General features: G+C 42.5%; 1 protein-coding gene across 1 annotated transcript in view; it reads right to left on the bottom strand.

Moving 5' to 3' along the window:
• Positions 1 to 216: 216 nt before the first annotated feature.
• MAPK12 (mitogen-activated protein kinase 12) overlaps positions 217 to 18708 on the bottom strand; it is a 45489-nt gene continuing 26997 nt past the window's right edge. The window contains exons 5-12 of the mRNA XM_081878092.1: positions 14661 to 14690; positions 13579 to 13626; positions 6968 to 7082; positions 5177 to 5248; positions 4009 to 4088; positions 3672 to 3750; positions 1785 to 1958; positions 217 to 407 (exon numbers count right to left, since the gene is read on the bottom strand). Coding sequence (XP_081734218.1) covers positions 337 to 407; positions 1785 to 1958; positions 3672 to 3750; positions 4009 to 4088; positions 5177 to 5248; positions 6968 to 7082; positions 13579 to 13626; positions 14661 to 14690 — 669 coding nt within the window. The 3' untranslated portion in view covers positions 217 to 336. The remainder of the gene's footprint in view (positions 408 to 1784; positions 1959 to 3671; positions 3751 to 4008; positions 4089 to 5176; positions 5249 to 6967; positions 7083 to 13578; positions 13627 to 14660; positions 14691 to 18708) is intronic.

Here is an 18708-nt window from a genome sequence, read left to right as displayed (position 1 = left end):
GTAGAGTGTGACGCAGCCCACCAGAAATGGTAGCTATACAGAGAACCTGTAACATGTTGTGAGAGCTTTGGGGTTGTGAGAGAGGGAAATACATACTCTAAGGTATAAGCAATGTGCGGCAGAAACAAAATATTCACCCAGTCATGGTGCGCTGCTTATGATGGCATTAGGTTCCTAGCTGAAGTCCGGAATGCAAATATTCCCTCAGAATACAGGTTAGACAGATTACATCCAGTTTATTTATAAAAAGGTTTGTACAATTAACTTATATATATATTTAAAATTTTACACCCTCCTTCCTTCATTTGATTTCTAAGGAGATTGGTCCCTGTGGTTTTACACTGCTGTCTCTTTCGACTCGGGCAACTGCGGAGGCTTAAAGTTTGTCACTTCTTTGAATGTGATGCCTGGGGAAAAAAGAAAGAAAAAGAATTGCTTTCACATTCAGAGGAATAATGACTCACTTCCCTATTTCTTATTGTACCACCAGACAGGGAAAATATCCCACCCCCTTCATTGACAGTGTGAGAGCCTCTGATTTAGCTATAATTAATTATATGTTAATAATATCTATATCAGGCATAGGCAAACTCGGCCCTCCAGATGTTTTGGGACTACAATTCCCATCATCCCTGACCACTGGGCCTGTTAGCTAGGGAATTGTAGTCCCAAAACATCTGGAGGGCCGAGTTTGCCTATGCCTGATCTATATCTTCATTATTACCTATAATATTATCTATCTATCTATCTATCTATCTATCTATCTATCTATCTATCATCTATATCTATATAACATATTAAAGGTATTACAACAGGTCAGACTGGCTTGATGAATCAACAGCAGCAAAACCAAAATCATGCAAGAGGAAACATGACAATTGAGTGGAGAGCCATAACTCAAGCTGTCAAGCACAGACTTTGCAAATAGAAGATGCCAGATCCTATCTCAGGCATATCTTCTTAAAATTGCAGAAATTAGGGCTCAGAATTAGGGCTTAAGACAGGAAGCTGTCCTAATGGAAATTGTCTACAATGGCTTTCTACATTACGTCTGCCATTCTTAGGCCAGTGATGGAGAACCTGTGCCTCTCCAGATGTTACTGGATATAGCTGCCATCATCCTAACTATTGGTCATGCTGGCTAGGGCTGATGGGGGTCAGAGTCCAATTGCACCTGATGTCCATAGATTCCCCATCCCTGGCCTAAGACCTGTTTCCCAAATGTGGGTCTCCAGCTGTTTTTGGACTACAGTTCCCATCATTCCTGACCACTGGTCCTGATAGCTAGGGATGATGGGAGTTGTAGTCCAAAAACGGCTGAAGACCCAAGCTTGGGAAACAGTGGAGTAGGCAATATGTGGATTAGCAGTCTGATTTGTTGCACAATACAAATGTCGATAAATAGGTCATGAACATGGGGGAACGGGAGTAGAATGGAAAGGAAAACTATACAGAACCAATGAGGGCTGGAGGGGGGAGGACACATATCGAAATCCCCTGCATCGGATTTCTAAATTCACCTGAAGCATATTTTAATTACAGTGGTACCTCAGGTTAAGTACTTAATTTGTTCCGGAGGTCCGTTCTTAACCTGAAACTGTTCTTAACCTGAAGCACCACTTTAGCTAATGGGGCCTCCTGCTGCCGCTGCGCCGCAGGAGCACTATTTCTGTTCTCATCCTGAAGCAAAGTTCTTAACCTGAAGCACTATTTCTGGGTTAGCGGAGTTTGTAACCTGAAGCGTATGTAACCCGAGGTACATTGCCAAAATGTACCAAACGTACATTTCCACTCATCCAGGGGCAGATCCATGTTGTCAAAAGTGTCGTCGTATTTCTCTGCTTCGGTTTCCTCTTCAGGATCATGAATGGCTTCAAAGTAAGGATGTGCTAAAGCTTCTGCAGCCGTCACTCTCTTCTCTGCGTCTAACACCAGCATCTTCTCCAAAAGGTTCACAGCTGGATCAACAAAGGAGAGGGCAAGCACTAAGACCCAGCATGAAATGTAATGATTTTAATTTTCCAGCAGCAAGTCAGGTTTAAGGAAATAATACTGAGCTTAACTATGCTAATGGACGATCATATAGATCAGGAGTGGCTTTTGCATTTTCAGAGGCCACTCAGTTCCTTGGGATAGAAGCAAATTCATCCAGTGCTATACCGGCTGCACTGGTTCCTGGTGGAGTACAGGGTCAGATTTAAGGTGCTGGTTTTAACCTTTAAAGCCCTATATGGCCTAGGACCCTCGTACTTACAGGACCGCCTCTCCTGGTTCACCCTACGGAGGACCTTACGGTCCACAAACAATCATGCTTTGGAGGTCCCGGGGCTCAAGGAGCTTAGACTGGCCTCAACCAGGGCCAGAGCCTGTTCTGCTGTGGCCCCAGCCTGGTGGAATGCTCTGTCGCAAGAGACCAGGGCCCTGTGGGATCTGACATCTTTCCACAGGGCTGCAAGATGGAGCTGTTGCACCAGGCCTTTGGTCGGGACTCAGTCTGACCCCCTTTCTTCTTCCCTCTTTCTATGGGACTCTGTATGTAAGTGGCCTCTTGGCTCCGTCTGTCAGCCCACATGGGACCAGCACAGGTTCACCCCACCTGGTGAACATTTAATATTCCTTACCCCTACGGTAGTGATTCATGGGTTCCCACCTGATTTGATTTTAAATGTGATTTTGAACTGTATTTTAATCAATCGTTTGAGTTTGTGTTTTTAATGTTTTAAAATTATTATTATTATTATTATTATTATTATTATTATTATTATTTACGCCTAGAAGGAAAAGCATATCCTTATAAATCACGAAAGTAGGGACAGCATGAGGCCATTAGGGTAGGAAGGGGAAGGGATTGCTAAAACAACAAGAGAGATTTTGCAGCTTTGTTGACTTTCTGGAATACTCGAGATAGCCATGGAATAAAAAGTATATGATATAAACTTGGCTTCACATTATTTCTTTGAGTAGCTACTGGTGCAATATTACAATAAAACCAAAGAGATGAAGTATCAAAACTGTTGCACAGCTTTTGAAAATATTTATTTCTGCCTTATTAATGAAACAGGGACGCAGGTGGCGTTTAAACCACTGAGCCTAGGGCTTGCCGATCGGAAGGTTGGCGGTTCGAATCCCCATGACAGGGTGAGCTCCCATTGCTCTGTCCCAGCTCCTGCCAACCTAGCAATTCAAAAGCACATCAAAGTGCAAGTAGATAAATAGGTACTGCTCCGGCGGGAAGGTAAACGGCGTTTCCGTGCGCTGCTCTGGTTTTGCCAGAAGCGGCTTAGTCATGCTGGCCACATGACCCGGAAAAACTGTCTGAGGACAAATGTCAGCTCCCTTGGCCAGTAAACCGAGATGAGCGCTGCAATCCCAGAGTCATTCGCGACTGGACCTAACTGTCAGGGGTCCTTTACCTTCACCTTTTAATGAAACAGTAACATTCTCTTACACCACACCTTGCTTAAAAGTTGGCTGTCCTAACGGGAGATTGATTAATTCAGATGGGGATAAATATCCTGTACAGAGGAATTTTCAGATAGCAGCAAAATTATTGGAAAAGCTTGTTAGAAAAGGACAAAAGTATTTGCCCAACTTCAATTAAACTTAATTGTTCACTGCCATGCTATACCACACAGCTTCATTATTCGTGACGTGCATCTATATTTACTTACCTAAAGGATTTGCATACTTCAAGATAGCAGCAAAGTCTTTTTTCTGCACTTTTGGAAGGCTTTTGATATAGTTTTTTGCCTTGAAAGAAGCCAAAACAGGATGTTAACATTTACAATAAAGAAATGACATTGAATTTAGTCTCAGTGCTATCCATGGAGTACAAATTCAGTTGTGTCTCAGACTACTACATAATAATAAAAACGATCCTCCAAAACAAAGGTTCAATGAAAATTACTATGAAAAAGCATATACGCCATCTCTCACCTGAACTGGTGCAATGCCATGACATTTCTGAATTTGCACTTTGTCCTTAAGAAATCAGAGAAAGCTACTTACATCTTGACTTTGCAGTTTCTGAACAAAATCTTGAGTTGGCGTGCCTGTTACTTTCATTATTTCTGTGAGCTGGTCCAGGTCTGAATGCCAAAGTCAGGAGTCAAATCTTCAGTATGTATGTCAAAATAAAAAGCATGTTGTAACAGATCCGGTTTTTCTTGCTATTAATGCTGGAACATACAACACGTGTAAAAAGAAGAGGTCTTTTAGATGGTCTTGGCTTCTACATGCCAAAGTCTACTGGTCTCTTATACCTTCTCAAAACCACAGCTGGCCAAGGATGACTTATGAATACCATTCAGAGATAGCAATGGGGAGGACACTTCATAGTTCAGATTTGGACCTGACAGTATCACAGAAAAACATGTTTGCACAAAGACTTGAATGAGATTATCACCCCTCTTTTATTGTCCTTTCCGGGTCGCCCAACCACTGCCACAGGGTCCTTTCTCTTGGCAGATCAAGATGAGCAGGTGACAGCAAAGGCTGCAAGGTTTTTAGCTGGGGCAATCAGAATAAGATCCACCATTTGACTATTAATTCAAAACCCTAAAATGTATTTTATAGAATTGACTTTTTATTTCTATTCTTTGTATATCGTATTGCTGTTTTATTGCTATGGCCAATGGCTGATGCAAATAAAGATTCATTCATTCATTCATTCATTCATTCATTCATGTTTCCACAAGCTTTTATAAGCCGCATTAGAGCTCAGATAGTTTTACACTTATCTTTCAAAACTGGTTATAAGAACTTTCTGCGAGTTTTGACGGCAGCCTTCCTTAGTTTTAGCTGTCCCTGACTTTCAGTAATACTTGCTGAGCTTCTATGTTGTCCCACAGCAGGGAAGGAAGGGACAGATATGAAGTTGTAAAGCATAGCTGGCAACCAATTATATATGATAAACTGAAAAAACCAGCCCTGCGTGCCAGGGAGTCTTACAAATGTGAATTTCTACTTGCAATTAGTAATACAAAGCAGCCATGATGTACTATTAAGTTTCCCTCTTTGCAAATTTTGGCCAAAACACAAACGTAAAAACATTTGGAAGCAAGAAGCTAAAGGGATAATTATTTGTTTAAAGTGTTTCTGAACTCGCACACTTTTGACACCCAGATTCTTGCATACTTCTATATCTTAATGCCAAGTGTTTGCCGTGAAAGGATACGATCGTTGCCTTTGAATAGCGGCCTTCCCGTGATCATCTCAGCCATGATGCAGCCCACTGACCAGATGTCAACTGAAATACAGAAAATGGTTACTGGTACGTTAAATTGCCGTGCGAGACCTTTTAATTTCAGCTTATGCCTGTGCTTTATGCAGAAAAACAAATCCTTTTAGAGGCAAGGCACATAAAGTATTTTGGTTTGCAATTGCAAAATGTGCATTTGGTTTCTGCAACAGGAGTAGCTCCTTGACACAACCCAATGTGTGCTTTTGGGGGAGCTGTGGAGGACTGGATTACAAATGTTCCTTTTCTACTTTCAAGAGTGAGCAACTATGGATGAACGCAGCAAGTTGTGATTCTGAGTTGGGGCCTGTGGCGTTTGCCTCCTAGGTGGGTCATAAGGAAAGGGTTAAATGAGTGTGATGTAATTGGCCAGTGGGAACCCAAGGGGAGGAGTTAGAGTTAGAGTTGTGTGGAAGTCAGTTGAGAGTTGGGAGTTGGAGAAGGAAGAGGGAGGTTAAGTCTGTGGGTTGGTCGAGCTGTGTTGTGAGAGAGTGAGAGGAACTGTTAGGTGGAGTCAGATAGATAGTTGGGATAATCAGTTTGAAGTTGTTAGGAACGTATAGGTCAGTAAAGAAACTAAGATTAAGAAACTGACAAGAAAAATTAACTGAAACCTTAAACTTGTTCATGCTTATAAAAATAAACTTGATTATTTGTTAATGTTAACAACTGTCTGGACTCCGTGTGTACCCGAGAGAAACGGGTTGGTGGCAGCGAAGAGGCAATCACAGTGGTGGCACAGGGATCAATAGACCGTCAAATGTCCGGGGACCCTGTGTGATCGCCACAGGGCCATCCACTGTTGTCATTAGTTTTTCATTTATTTAATACACCTCATCATTTCTCTATGGAGCTCAAGGTCAGGGGTCAGCAAACTTTTTCAGCAGGGGGAAGGTCCACTGTCCCTCAGACCTTGTGGGGCGCCGGTCTATATTTTGAAAAAAATATATGAACGAATTTCTATGCCCCACAAATAACCCAGAGATGCATTTTAAATAAAAGGTCACATTCTACTCATGTAAAAACACATTGATTCCCAGACTGTCCACGGGCCGGATTTAGAAGACGATTGGGCCAGATCTGGCCCCCAGACCTTAGTTTGCCTACCCATGCTCTAGGTCAACGGTTCTCAACCTGTGGGTCCCCAGATCTTGTTGGACTACAACTCCCACCATCCCTAGCTAGCAAGGCTAGAGCTCAGGGATGATGGAAAGGGTGGACCAATACTGGAGGCAGGAACAGCTTAATAATAATAACAGTGATGATGATGATGGTTTGGTCAAGCAGATGGCTATAGGAACAGGAGTACCTGCCAGTATCTGCAAGACTGTATCTATTGCCTGGGACTGAAGTTGTTCTAGGAAGTTAATAAGGACACTGAGACAATGAGAAGGCAGGCTGAAAGCCAGGCATACCCTGAGGTAGCTAGATTGCCATATGGCAATACCTTGGAACCCATGAATGGTAGAAAATGTTCCTTGATTTCCCAAGGGGAAGCTGGAATTGTTTCTCAAGACACCTGGAAGGCCTGCTCTCATTTTTGTTCCAGATATAAACAGACTTGAGAATTGCAATTAGCATAACAGAGATCAGGGGATTATGTACAAAGCAATACCCCTTTGGTTGGTATTCCGAGAGACAAATATAAGCACAGGGTAGCTTTGTGTAATGATGCCACTAGAAGAGCTCAAATTACAGTGTTAATCTGAGCACAAGCACGACAATTACCTGTTTGTGTATAATGCATCCAGTTAAGTATAACTTCTGGGGCTCTGTACCATCTGGTAACCACGTAGCCAGTCATCTCGCTATCTGTATGCCTTGCTAGCCCAAAATCCAGAATCTGTTACAGGGGAACCAAAGACGCATTCAATATGCAACTCCAAATTAGTCATAAACACATCGAAAACAGGGGTGGCAGAGAAGCAGAACGCATTAAACCGATGTTCTAGCACTGCAATTGAAAAAATCACATTGGTAATAAACATGCAAAATTACACTCTTGATTGCCATTATAATGCTGGGGAGGAAACAGTGCTGTTGCGCTCTGTTAAGCGGAAGAAAAATACTTTTCTTCTTCGCTAAGAGGTCTGGATCGAGGGCTCTGTCCCAGCATCTGTTTTCAAAGTGAGAATATATGAAGCGAAAGGAAAATTAATCACTTTGAATGATGGTTTAAAGACCTATGGGGCTAAGATTCATGCTATGATAATTGGGTTAAGAAATACGGGGCAAAATTTCTCCCTTTTCCTGCTGCAACCCCTCCATTTCAGAGAGGAGAAAACAGCAAAGACCCGATGAAGAGAGCACAACAGAGGTTATATTTTCTGAGAATCCTCCGGAAAAACAATCTCTCAAAGGACCTGTTGATGGCATTTTACCATTGTACTGTGGAGAGTGTATTAACTTATGGTCTGTGTGTGTGGTTTGGGAGCTGCATGGTCAGGGAAAAAACAATGCTGTCCAGGGTTGTAAAGACTGTGGAGAGAATAATTGGGTGCACTCTTCCCACCTTGGATCAAATCTACGCTTCCAGGTGTCATAAGAAAGCTGCAGAGATAGCGCAGGATAGTGCACACCCTGGAAATGATCTCTTTCAGCTTCTGCCTTCTGGAAGAAGGTACAGGGTTATAAAGACTAGGACTAGCCGCCTGAGAAACAGTTTCTATCCGAATGCAATTTTGGTTTTAAACGCAGTATAGGGAGTCTCTATGGGAGTGAACTGTATTTTTAAAATGGGGTATCAGAGTTTTTAGGGGGCTAACCAGGTTGGGATAGCTGGGATAGCAGGCTTGTTGGTTTCTGAATGTCTTATGTAGATCCCCCCCCCCCAATCTCGTTGTTCTGTATGGGGCAATGACAATAAAGAGTATTGAATCGTATTGTGGGATCCTCTGGAAGAATGTGGAAGGTGGTGCAGGGAGAATTAGTGGAGATCAACTCTCTTCCTCTCCCATTAAAAGATGTTGCCAATAGATCGCCATTGCTTGCTTAGCACCAACTAGGCAGAGAAATTTTAGTCATGGGTCCCAGAAGAAGTGGCAAGGTGCATTCTATACTTCTACTCTTAAGTCTCTTATTTAAAATAGACCATACTCTGGGTGATGGGAACCATGCATAACCACCAATATCTATGAGGTTTGTGTGTACATGCTTTCCCAATGTACCCAGTTCAATATTTATTTATGGAGGTTTGTGCTCACAGACACTATGGGATGGTCAACAGTGGTTGACAGCATCAGACCGTTAAGCACGCAAAAGAATCTTAAGCACTGTTGAGCTCTCTGCTGCAAGAAGTCCCAGGGTAGGATCCTTTCATAACTTGCAAAGGCTACTTTAAAATAAAAGGATAGCACTCTGAGGCTGTACATGCAATAAGCAGCAGTCTGCCTGGTGCTCTGCAAACTGTCGCTGAAGCACAGGCTGCAGTTACTTGCAAGGATTTAAAACGCAGTTACACCAGATCTGTGTAATATGATTACAAAGGCTGGCTGCAGTCACAAGCCCTTCAACCCTTCGGTTAAGAGACGGTAATTTTTCCGCAGGGCTTACGCTTCACTCTTAAAATGTTTCAGGGTTAATAAGGTCTGCTTGTTTTGACAGCGGTGTTTTACACTACAATTCTGTCACAGATAATAGGTCTGTGGAGCATTGCTGATTTCTTAAAAGATGGATGTGCTACAAAGCAGTCTCCTCTTGGGAACTGAATGGTGTTCTTAAAGCATGAACCGTCAATTACTCAAACTTCCTTGCATTAAAAAAATAAAATAAATCAATTATTTTGTAAACCTGAAGTTTCCTATCTGTCAGCTGTAGTCTATTTTTAGGTCAAAATCTGACGTTTCAACCTTGGGTGTCAAGCAGGAAGGCTGGAATCAGTTAAGGTTCCTGCTGAAACAATTAATTTCATTATTTATTATTTTATTTATTGTTTATTTCATATTTTGCTAAGGTATGATTTCATAGGACGGGGAACCACCTGACTGCTAAATCTACACAATGTCTTCTTCTTTGGTGATCACTCATAGCTGAGTAAGATTGTCTTCCATAAACAAGGTTTTAACTGTGGGTCCATAAGTGACTGTGGAGGCCAATTCTGGATCCACACATCCTTCCACAGTGGGGACATTGGTTTCCGGGTGGGAGTTGATCATGGTGAGGGTTTGCCAAGCGTGCCTTCTTCCTCTTAGCACTTTTCTCCCTTTCATCCTGAGTTCAAGTGTCTTCAAAACCCATGACACCTTTGGTAAAGGCTGTTCTCCAATTGGAGCGTTTGGAGACCAGTGTTTCACAGTTGTTTATACCACATTTATTTTAGATTTGCCTTGAGAGAGTGTTTGAACCTCTTTTGTTAACCACCAGCATGACGCTTTCCATTTTTAAGTTTGGAAGAGAGTAGTTGCTTTGGAAGACCAGCCCAACGACGTTGATGCTGAAGAATCATCACTTTGTCACTTGTGATCTTTGCTTCTTTCAGTACACTGGCATTAGTTCACCTGTCTTCCCAAGTTTACAGATGACTCCCCAATTACACAGGTTTATGTTCTGGTTCCCCCACTTGCTAAGTGAAAACCCCCTAAGAAAGCACCCTCTATACACTCTTTAAATGCCATTCCTGCCAGTCTCTCTCCAATCCAAAAAATAAATAAGCACTTGTTCTTGTGCAGAGGAATGAGCTGCATTGGCCACGGCCACACAAGTTGCTGGGTCAAACTGCCTCAGCTCCCTCAGCAGGAGTGGCGACAATTTCACCCTGATGTCTCACAGGGCTGGGGCTGATGCAGTTTGTTCTTCTCTCCATGTGCCAGGCACTGGTGGTGGAGGGACTCAAGAGCGGTGGTGGTTTCATTCGCAATATACAGTTTGGTGAAGGCACCATTGTGGTCTGGCCATCAAACCGGTCCCATCGATATGTCGCCCAGGCCTACTTATTTCCATCAAGAAACAGCAACCACAGACTTAGGCACACATTCTTCGACAACAAATGCAAATTGAAAACAATCTCTCTCTCTCTCGCTGAATCTGACATCATTGCTAACCCTTCCCAAGTTTCAGCGCTGGCGACAGAACCACTTGCAGTGAAACAACTGCTTTGTTTCAGAGAAATGCAGATGTCTACTTGGTTTTGATATCCTTGTTCACACTGAAAAGCACTTTCCCAAGGATCAGGGGATTTATCTGAAAGAGACTATTCATTATATGAAGGGGATCACGGATGTTGTCTCTGCATACTAGTTGTTTTTTTCTGGCAACAGTAAGTGGCAATTCTAGTTCACAGAAGTGGTTTTGTGGTTGTTTTTTTTGAACTGCACAATTGAATGATAAAAGGCAGCAATACTTAACACATCAGTCGGATCGATCACTCTTTTCCCACTTCCCTTTTAACTTAAACCTATTATTTATCAAGAAAGTTGCAATTACATAGTCAATGCCATTCTATTAATGCCACAACTCAGCAGTGTGCTTGGAAGGGTTTGATTGTCTTCAGGTTATGGGCTTGTGTGTGTTTTTTGCTGCTGCTGCTGCAGCTTCCTAATATTCAAATGCAAATATTTATATACCTAACACTCCGTTTAGCACTAATAGAATATAAAATGTAGCTCGGCAGTTCAAAGATCCAGGAACCAAGTGACTGCTGTTTGTGGCAAGGAGACAAGCAGGAGAGAGTAAGAGGAAAGACTTCCAATCCCATCACCATCTACAGCAGGAGTCGGCAACGTGCGGCCCGTGGGCCGGATGCGACACACAAAAACCATTTTACCAGCCCCCGAGCCGCCCGCTTGGTGAGTCCCCCAAGCACTGCACTAAACCGATGCAGCGCAGTGTGGGGACTCGCCAAGCAGTGTCGAAAATCGCACCTGCACATATACCAGAAATTGTGTCTGCGCATGTCCAGATGCTGAAAATCGCTTCTGCGCAGGCGTGATTTTCGGCATCACACTGCGCCAGTCTGGCCCATGGATGATCTCTGTGGGAGTGATCTGGCCCATGGCCGGTAAACCTTGCTGATCCCTGATCTACAGCTACCCACTCCCTGCTAGTCTTGTACCAGCTGAGCCTTTCACCATTAGGCAAGCCAGCGCCAGCAGCTGAGAGCAGCTTTGACCTCTTTGACCTCTGCACCTGCAGCCAGTCTACATCTCTTGGCTGCAGCATCAGCTACAAAGCAGAGACAGGGCCAATGCTACAATTGTTTTAACTGTTTTAAAATTGCATGGGGTTTGCATGTGGCTGGGAGAGCAGTGGGGGCCCCAGTTGCAGTGGTTCAGGATTCAGGAAGATTTGGTGTGACAGGTGGGGCAGGCCGGGTAAGAGGCACATGGGACAGGCAGTTAGTGACTGTGCTGTGTGCCAGACCCTCTTCCAACCTGGGGAACTGTGCCTGTCCTATCAGCCAGCCCACAGGGGCACGGGTGGCACTGTGGACTAAACCACTGAGCCTCTTGGGCTTGTCAATTAGGAGGTCGGTGGTTTGAATCCCCGCAACGGGGTGAGCTCCCGTTGCTCTGTCCCAGCTCCTGCCAACCTAGCAGTTCGAAAGCATGCCAGCGCAAGTAGATAAATAGGTACCACTGCGACGGGAAGGTAAACGGCGTTTCCGTATGCTCTGGTTTCCATCACGTGTTCCGTTGCACCAGAAACGGTTTAGTCATGCTGGCCACATGACCCGGAAAGTTGTCTGAGGACAAACACCGGCTCCCTTGGCCTGAAAGCGAGATGAGCGCCACAACCCCACAGTTGCCTTTGACTGTACTTAACCATCCAGGGGTCCTTTAACTTTTATCAACAAGTCCTCAGGTCTGTTGCTGCTGTCACTGAATGCCAAGTTGACTCTGAGTAAGACTTGCCTTATTATGAATGAGGAAGCCAATCTGGTCTGCATCACTGAGACCTGGGATGAAGTTGGGTCTCACCCAGCTATGCCCACTCAGTGCAACATCAACATAGGAAGTGAAGTTGCTTTGGTCTATACAAATTCTCTTTTTCTCCCTCCAGGCTCTCTGTCCAGTTGTGAACATGTGTTCCTGGCCCTGGGCAACTGGGATGGATTAGGGATTCTGTTGGTTTACCGCCCATCTTGCTGCCCAGAAGTCTTCCTGCCTGAGCTGACACAGCCAGTCTCAGAGGCGATATTGAGGACTCCCCGACTGCTGGTTTTGGGAGGGCTTCAACAGCCACGCTGAGGTGATTGGCTCAAGAGCTTTTATTGCAGGGGAAATAACCCAACTGCATGCACAGAACGAGCAATTTTAGTTTTGGAAAGACAGTAAGAATGTTGAAGTAAGAGCGTTTCCAGTTGGTTCAAAAAAATATAGATTTTCTTCTTGGCACTTTAATGACACTACCTTAATCCAGTAGCACTGTAATTCCTGCTTATTATTTCATGCAGCTTAGTAAAGAACCTCTGGCAAAGTTTATTCCACGCAAGCAAATGCTCAGCTCTGCCGTCCTCTTATAAACAATGAACCTCGCAGCAACTTGGGTGAAGTCCAATAATTACCAATGAAACCAGCCGTGCATGGCCCTCTAAAAAAAGCAGTTAATTGCCTATGGTGCAAGCAACCTTACCTTAGCCAGTAATTATGAATTATGTTATTTCAGGCTTCAAGACACACCGGGCTAGTTTGGACAATCGTATCTCGACTTAATAAGCCAAGATATGAACAGGCCTTGTGGCTGCACACAGAGCCCTTCATGTGAGGAGGCAAAGCTGTAAAGTTCTCAGTTAATTATAATTTCTGATCTGGGAAACTACAGTGGAACCTCGGTTTTCGAGCACCTCAGAAGCCGAATGTTTCAGAACCTGGACACTGAAAACCTGGAAGTAATTGCTTCCATTTTCGAATGTGCCTCAGAGGTTGAACGGCTTCCAAGGCATGTTTCTCAATTTTTGCCATTGAAATTGCTGACAGCCCTTTGTGCCTTGGTTGTCAATCGTTTCGGAAGTCAAATGGTCTTCCAGAACTGATTACGTTCGACAACCGAGGTTCCACTGTATTCAACTTCAAATGGTGGCTCAATACACTGGCTATATCAAACCTGTCAACTAGTTTCCTGGATGGGATGAAATGGGTAACCAGAGTTAACCAACCTATTTCTTGGCTTGTTTAACTCATTTCTGTCAACCCTTGTGAACTTATGACCCAAACACTACCATTATTCTATTACTTCAGAAGAGATTCAAAGGAGCTACCACAAAATAATTATATACTACCCTGCACCACCCTCCCTTTGAAAGGCTCCTATCACATTAGTTCCGAGGGTCTACTACCAAATTCCCCCACATCCATTTCTATATCTTCAAACTTCTGTAAGCCCAAAGTGTTCACATTTCTTACCTTCAGTTCACAGTCTTCGTTTACTGCTAGATTTCCAGGTTTTAAGTCCTAAAAACATATTTAAAAACAAACAAATCTGAGATGAAATTCTCTTCAGGAAGAACACATTTAAAATAAAAATAAAAAGTAGTACTTCTTTCAATGGAGGGCAGGGATAGGGAAACCTGGGCCTCCAGGATGCTAGATTATAAAAAATCAGCCACCACTAAATTAGAATTAAAATTTGATGATAAGTGAGATTAAAAAAAATATAAAATTTTTTGGAAGAATTGCTAGATCATATTTGAATGACTGGACATGAGATTTGTAAACAAGTTGATAATTTGTTTGGAAAAAACTTTTAACGATGTAAATGGGAGCGGGAGATGTGAGGGAGTCCAAAGAAGTGATGAAACTATGTTTGTGACAGAAGTAAGATTGTTTATTATTTGTGCATTTATATTTAAAAACTTTAATAATTTTTTTTTTTAAAAAAAGAAACCTGGGCCTCCAGATGTTTTGGGACTACAACTCCCATCATCCCTAGCTAATAGCTGTAGTCCCAAAACATCTGGAGGGCCAAGTTTGCCTATGCCTGGTTTAGGGGCACATATCATAGAATCATAGAAGGGAAGGGACCACAAGGGTTATTCTGTCCAACCCCCTGATATGCAGGAATCTTTTCCCCAACATGGGTCTCAAATCCACAATCCTGAGACTGAGCGTCTCGTGCCCTCCAGACTGAGCTGGTAAATGTATCTAAATTTCAGGACTTCTTTCAACTGAGGGCAGTGTTATAGGTTGCCCACGGTAGTCTGTACGCAGATGCCCAAATCTCAACACAGGGAGTGCTGCTTGTGGGTTCCTAAGCCTCTGCTGCTGGCGACCGAGCCACAAATAATCGGAAACAATCCTTTCATTTTAGCATTTGTGGAACAGATTTTGTAATCAGGATCAAGGCAAACGTTAAGTTAACATTGCACTGACCCACTAGGTGTTTGTTTCTTAAATCATTCTCATGCCTTTGGCTTGCTTCTGTGAGAGAGCCATCTAAAACTACAGAACAGAAAAACAGCAAACCGGAAATGAGATTCTTTACTTACCCGATGAATTATGCCTGACGAGTGGATATACTGCAAAAAAAACAAAATTGCACTTTATTTATTGGACACTGATAAACATAGATCACACTGAAAAGGTTTGTGATGCTATATGACTTTAAATTCTGATCTACGGAAATTAGAAACTACAACTGATTTTGCCTGCCAACAAAGTTTACTTTATTAATCACATTTATATTTCATGACTCCTACAAGGAGCTCCAACATGATTTCTGCCCCTGCCAACCACGGTCTTCTCAAAGCTGTGACTCGTTCAGTTTTGCAAATACATAAAAAAGTGTGAGCGACTTACTTTACATAAACACGTTAAGTCATTTTATGAAACTGTAAGAATGTCATTGGCTGAGTTCACATGTAGCACTCAGCCAAACCATGGCTTAGCATGAATATATGGTCTCCCGGCAAGAGACTCCAACTGCTCTGGTCCTGCTACACTAAACCAAGGTTTGACTTACCATGCTGTCCAAATAAAACAGGGACTAGCATAAGAGGAAATGTTTTCAACGTATATAATTGTTATTGTGACTTTTTATATTGGATCAAATTGCTACTATTAATGTTTGATGTTTTATTATTATTTTTATATGTGTTGGAAGCCACCCAGAGTAGCTGGGGCAACCCAGCCAGATGTGTGAGTATAAATATATTATTATTATTATTATTAATCTGAAAGATCAATCTGAAGGTGCATATAGTGCAGTGTTTCCCAACCTTGTGCCTCTAGCTGTTTTTGAACTACAACTCCCATCATCCCTGACTAGCAAGACCAGTGGCAAGGGATGATGGGAATTGTAGTCCAAAAACAGCTGGAGGCACAAGGTTGGGAAACACTGATATAGTGCATCAACCTAAGTATGCCTGCATCTGTTCAGTGGCTAAACTTGCTGGAGGACGTGATGTCATTGCCCTGAGCTTTACAGAAAAAAAGCAGGATTTGCTAATTTATTGCATAAATTTAAGCCGTGTCAAGATCTAAGAAAAAGAGAGGGCTCAGGTTGATTTCTTCCTTTAATTATGTTTTCTTTTTCTACTTTTAATCACACAAGGTTGCGCAGCTTAATGCTACAAAAACACCCTTCCTACTTAATTACTATATAAATAATCTCATCCCTGAAATGGCACCCTCCTCCTTTTTCGCCCCCACCCCTGGGAATCATCAATTCTGCTCTACGCCGATGATTTAGTTTTAGAATAAAATATCAGGAGGATGCAGGTTAAATTTTGTCAACTTTGTAAAAAAAAAAGAGCATATAAATATTAACTACGATAAAACCACTTGTATTTGGCAAGTGGACTACCAAGTCCAGGTGAACTCTAGACAGTCACACCCTAGAGCAAGTACCCAGATTTAAATATCTAGGATTACTTATTGATGGGAAGTCATCATGGAAACCCCATCTGGAATCAATTAAGCTAATATCTGGCCGTTCTACTGGACAGTTATATAGGTTCTTCCATTCAAATAATGGGCAGCTAATCAACCCAGCTATTAAGAGCTTTGTCTCCAAAATCATCGTCCAAGTGCTCTATGGGGCTGAGATATGGGGAACTGGTGTTAAATCTGAAATAGAGGTCCCACAAAATAAATTTATGAGGCAGATTTGGGGACTTCCCTGTGGGACACTGGCAGAGTGGAGTTGGGCCTCCCCTCGCTTGCAGCCAGAATTGATCAAGCCCAGGGGTGCCCAAACTTTTTTTCAAAGAGGGCCAGATTTGATGAAGTTTTTGATGAAGCTTTAGGATTTGACCCCAATAAATAAACTGCCACAGGGGCCAGATAAAACCAGATTAGGCCCCCAAAATGGACTTTGGACATGCCAGATCCTGATCTTGCCTATCTGAGATACTGGCACAGGCTAAATACCTTCAATGATCATACTCTTACTAAGCTCTGCTGGTTAGAGCAACTAAGGACAGGGGGCTGGGCACAAAAATGCCAAGAGAAGGTTAGGGCTTATAATCTTCTAATGGAGAACTACTTGTATAGTCAGTGTGGTGAACTGGGTTTGATTCCCCTCTCCTCCACTTGCAGCTGCTGGGTGACCTTGGGCTAGTCACACTTCTCTGAAGTCTCTCTCTCATTTTTTTTTTAATAAATATTTATTAAATTTTTTGAATACAAATACACAAATAATAAACAATCTTACTTCCAACGCAACGTGGTTTCATCAATTCTTTGGACTCCCTCACGTCTCCCGCTCCCATTTTCATTGTAAAAGGTTTTTCCAAGCAAATTATCAACTTGTTTACGGTCTTATATCCACTCATTTAAATATAATCTAACAATTCTCCAAAAAAAATTATATTTCCTTTAATCTCACTTATCATCGAATTCAAATCTAGTTTAGTGGTGGCCAATTTTTTATAATCTAGCATCCTTCTTAACTTTCAACCAAGTTACAATGTTTTTGTAAATACATCTTAAATTTCTTCCAATCTTCTTCAATCCTCTCTTCTCCCAGGTCTCGGATTCTGCCAGTCATCTCGGCCAGTTGCATATAGTCCATCAGCTGCATCTGCCACTCTTCCAGTGTGGGTAGATCTTGAGTTTTCCAGTTTTTAGCAATGAGTATCCTTGCTGCCGTTGTTGCATACATAAAAAATGTTCGATCCTTCTTTAACACCTTCTGGCCGACAATACCCAGGAGGAAGGCCTCTGGTTTCTTAGTGAAGGTATACTTAAATACCTTTTTCAGTTCATTATATATCATTTCCCAGAAGGCCTTCACCTTAGGGCATGTCCACCAGAGGTGAAAGAATGTTCCTTCATTTTCTTTACATTTCCAACATTTATTATCAGACGAATGGTATATTTTGGCAAGTTTAACTGGGGTCATGTACCATCTATATATCATTTTCATTACATTTTCCTTCAGAGCATTACAAGCGGTGAAGTTCAACCCAGTGGTCCATAACCTTTCCCAGTCCTCAAACATGATGTTATGCCCAATGTCCTGTGCCCACTTTATCATAGCCGATTTAACCATTTCGTCTTGTGTATTCCATTTTAACAGCAAGTTATACATTCTAGATAGTACCTTAGTCTTTGGTTCTAACAATTCTGTTTCTAATTTCGATTTCTCCACTGAAGTCTCTCTCTCAGCCTCACTCACCTCACAGAGTGTTTGTAGTGGGGAAGGAAGGGAAGGAGATTGTTAGCAGCTTTGAGACTCTTTAGGATAGTGATAAAGCGGGATATCAAATCCAAAACTCTTCTTCTTAGCCCTTAGCCCACATGACATTAGACATTGGATTTTTGACCAGGATCCCAACCAAGCCAGAGCATCCATCACTGCCGCCCATTACTCTATCTGGTACCCCCAAATTAAGACCAATCACTCAAGGCCCCTTTGCCTTGAGACTGTGACCTTCCCGCAACTACCCAGGGCCTTTGTAGAACTAAGATTCCAACAGGATGCCCTCAGCCTATTTAGAAGGGAGATATCGGGGAATGCCCCATATGGATCGTATATATGGATGCAATCAGGTAGGAGACATTACACGCTATCTGCTGATTTGCCTCCTGTATACAACGCCCAGAGGGTTTTTTTTTTTTTGTATCGCCAATTCTTAATTGGCTTCCAAGTCGATCCACACAGGAAGTGACAGTCGAACCCCTAGCAGATAAACATCTATATATTACACACCAGGGAGCCAAATTTGCGCTGGCAGCCAAGAAGTTCCGTTCCAGCCATGAGAATGCACTCCAATCTTAATTTTTAATGCTGTAAATTTCTTTTTATGTTGTAAACTGATATAGGTTACGTTGTATGATTTTAGATGAAAGCTTTCCTTTTATTCTCTGTCGCCTTCGGCTAGATACAATAAAACTGATGGATGACCGAATGCTACAAAATCCGTCATCCTAGCTGCATGAAGTTCTAGAGAATACCTTTTGCATGTCTTCTTTTTCTCAGGGGAAGGGCTGCCAGATTTACCATAGAGCAGAACTTTTGTGGCTAAGACAGATGCTCCAAAGACAGAATTGAAGGAGGGGCCAGAACACATGCCTTGCCCTCCACAAAGCCTT

Source organism: Podarcis erhardii (genome assembly GCF_964252035.2).
Source record: "Podarcis erhardii genome assembly, chromosome: 10".
In the NCBI taxonomy this organism is placed as follows: Eukaryota; Metazoa; Chordata; class Lepidosauria; order Squamata; family Lacertidae; genus Podarcis; species Podarcis erhardii.
Note: the sequence above shows the minus strand (reverse complement) of the source record. Positions and strands in the feature narration are given on the sequence as shown.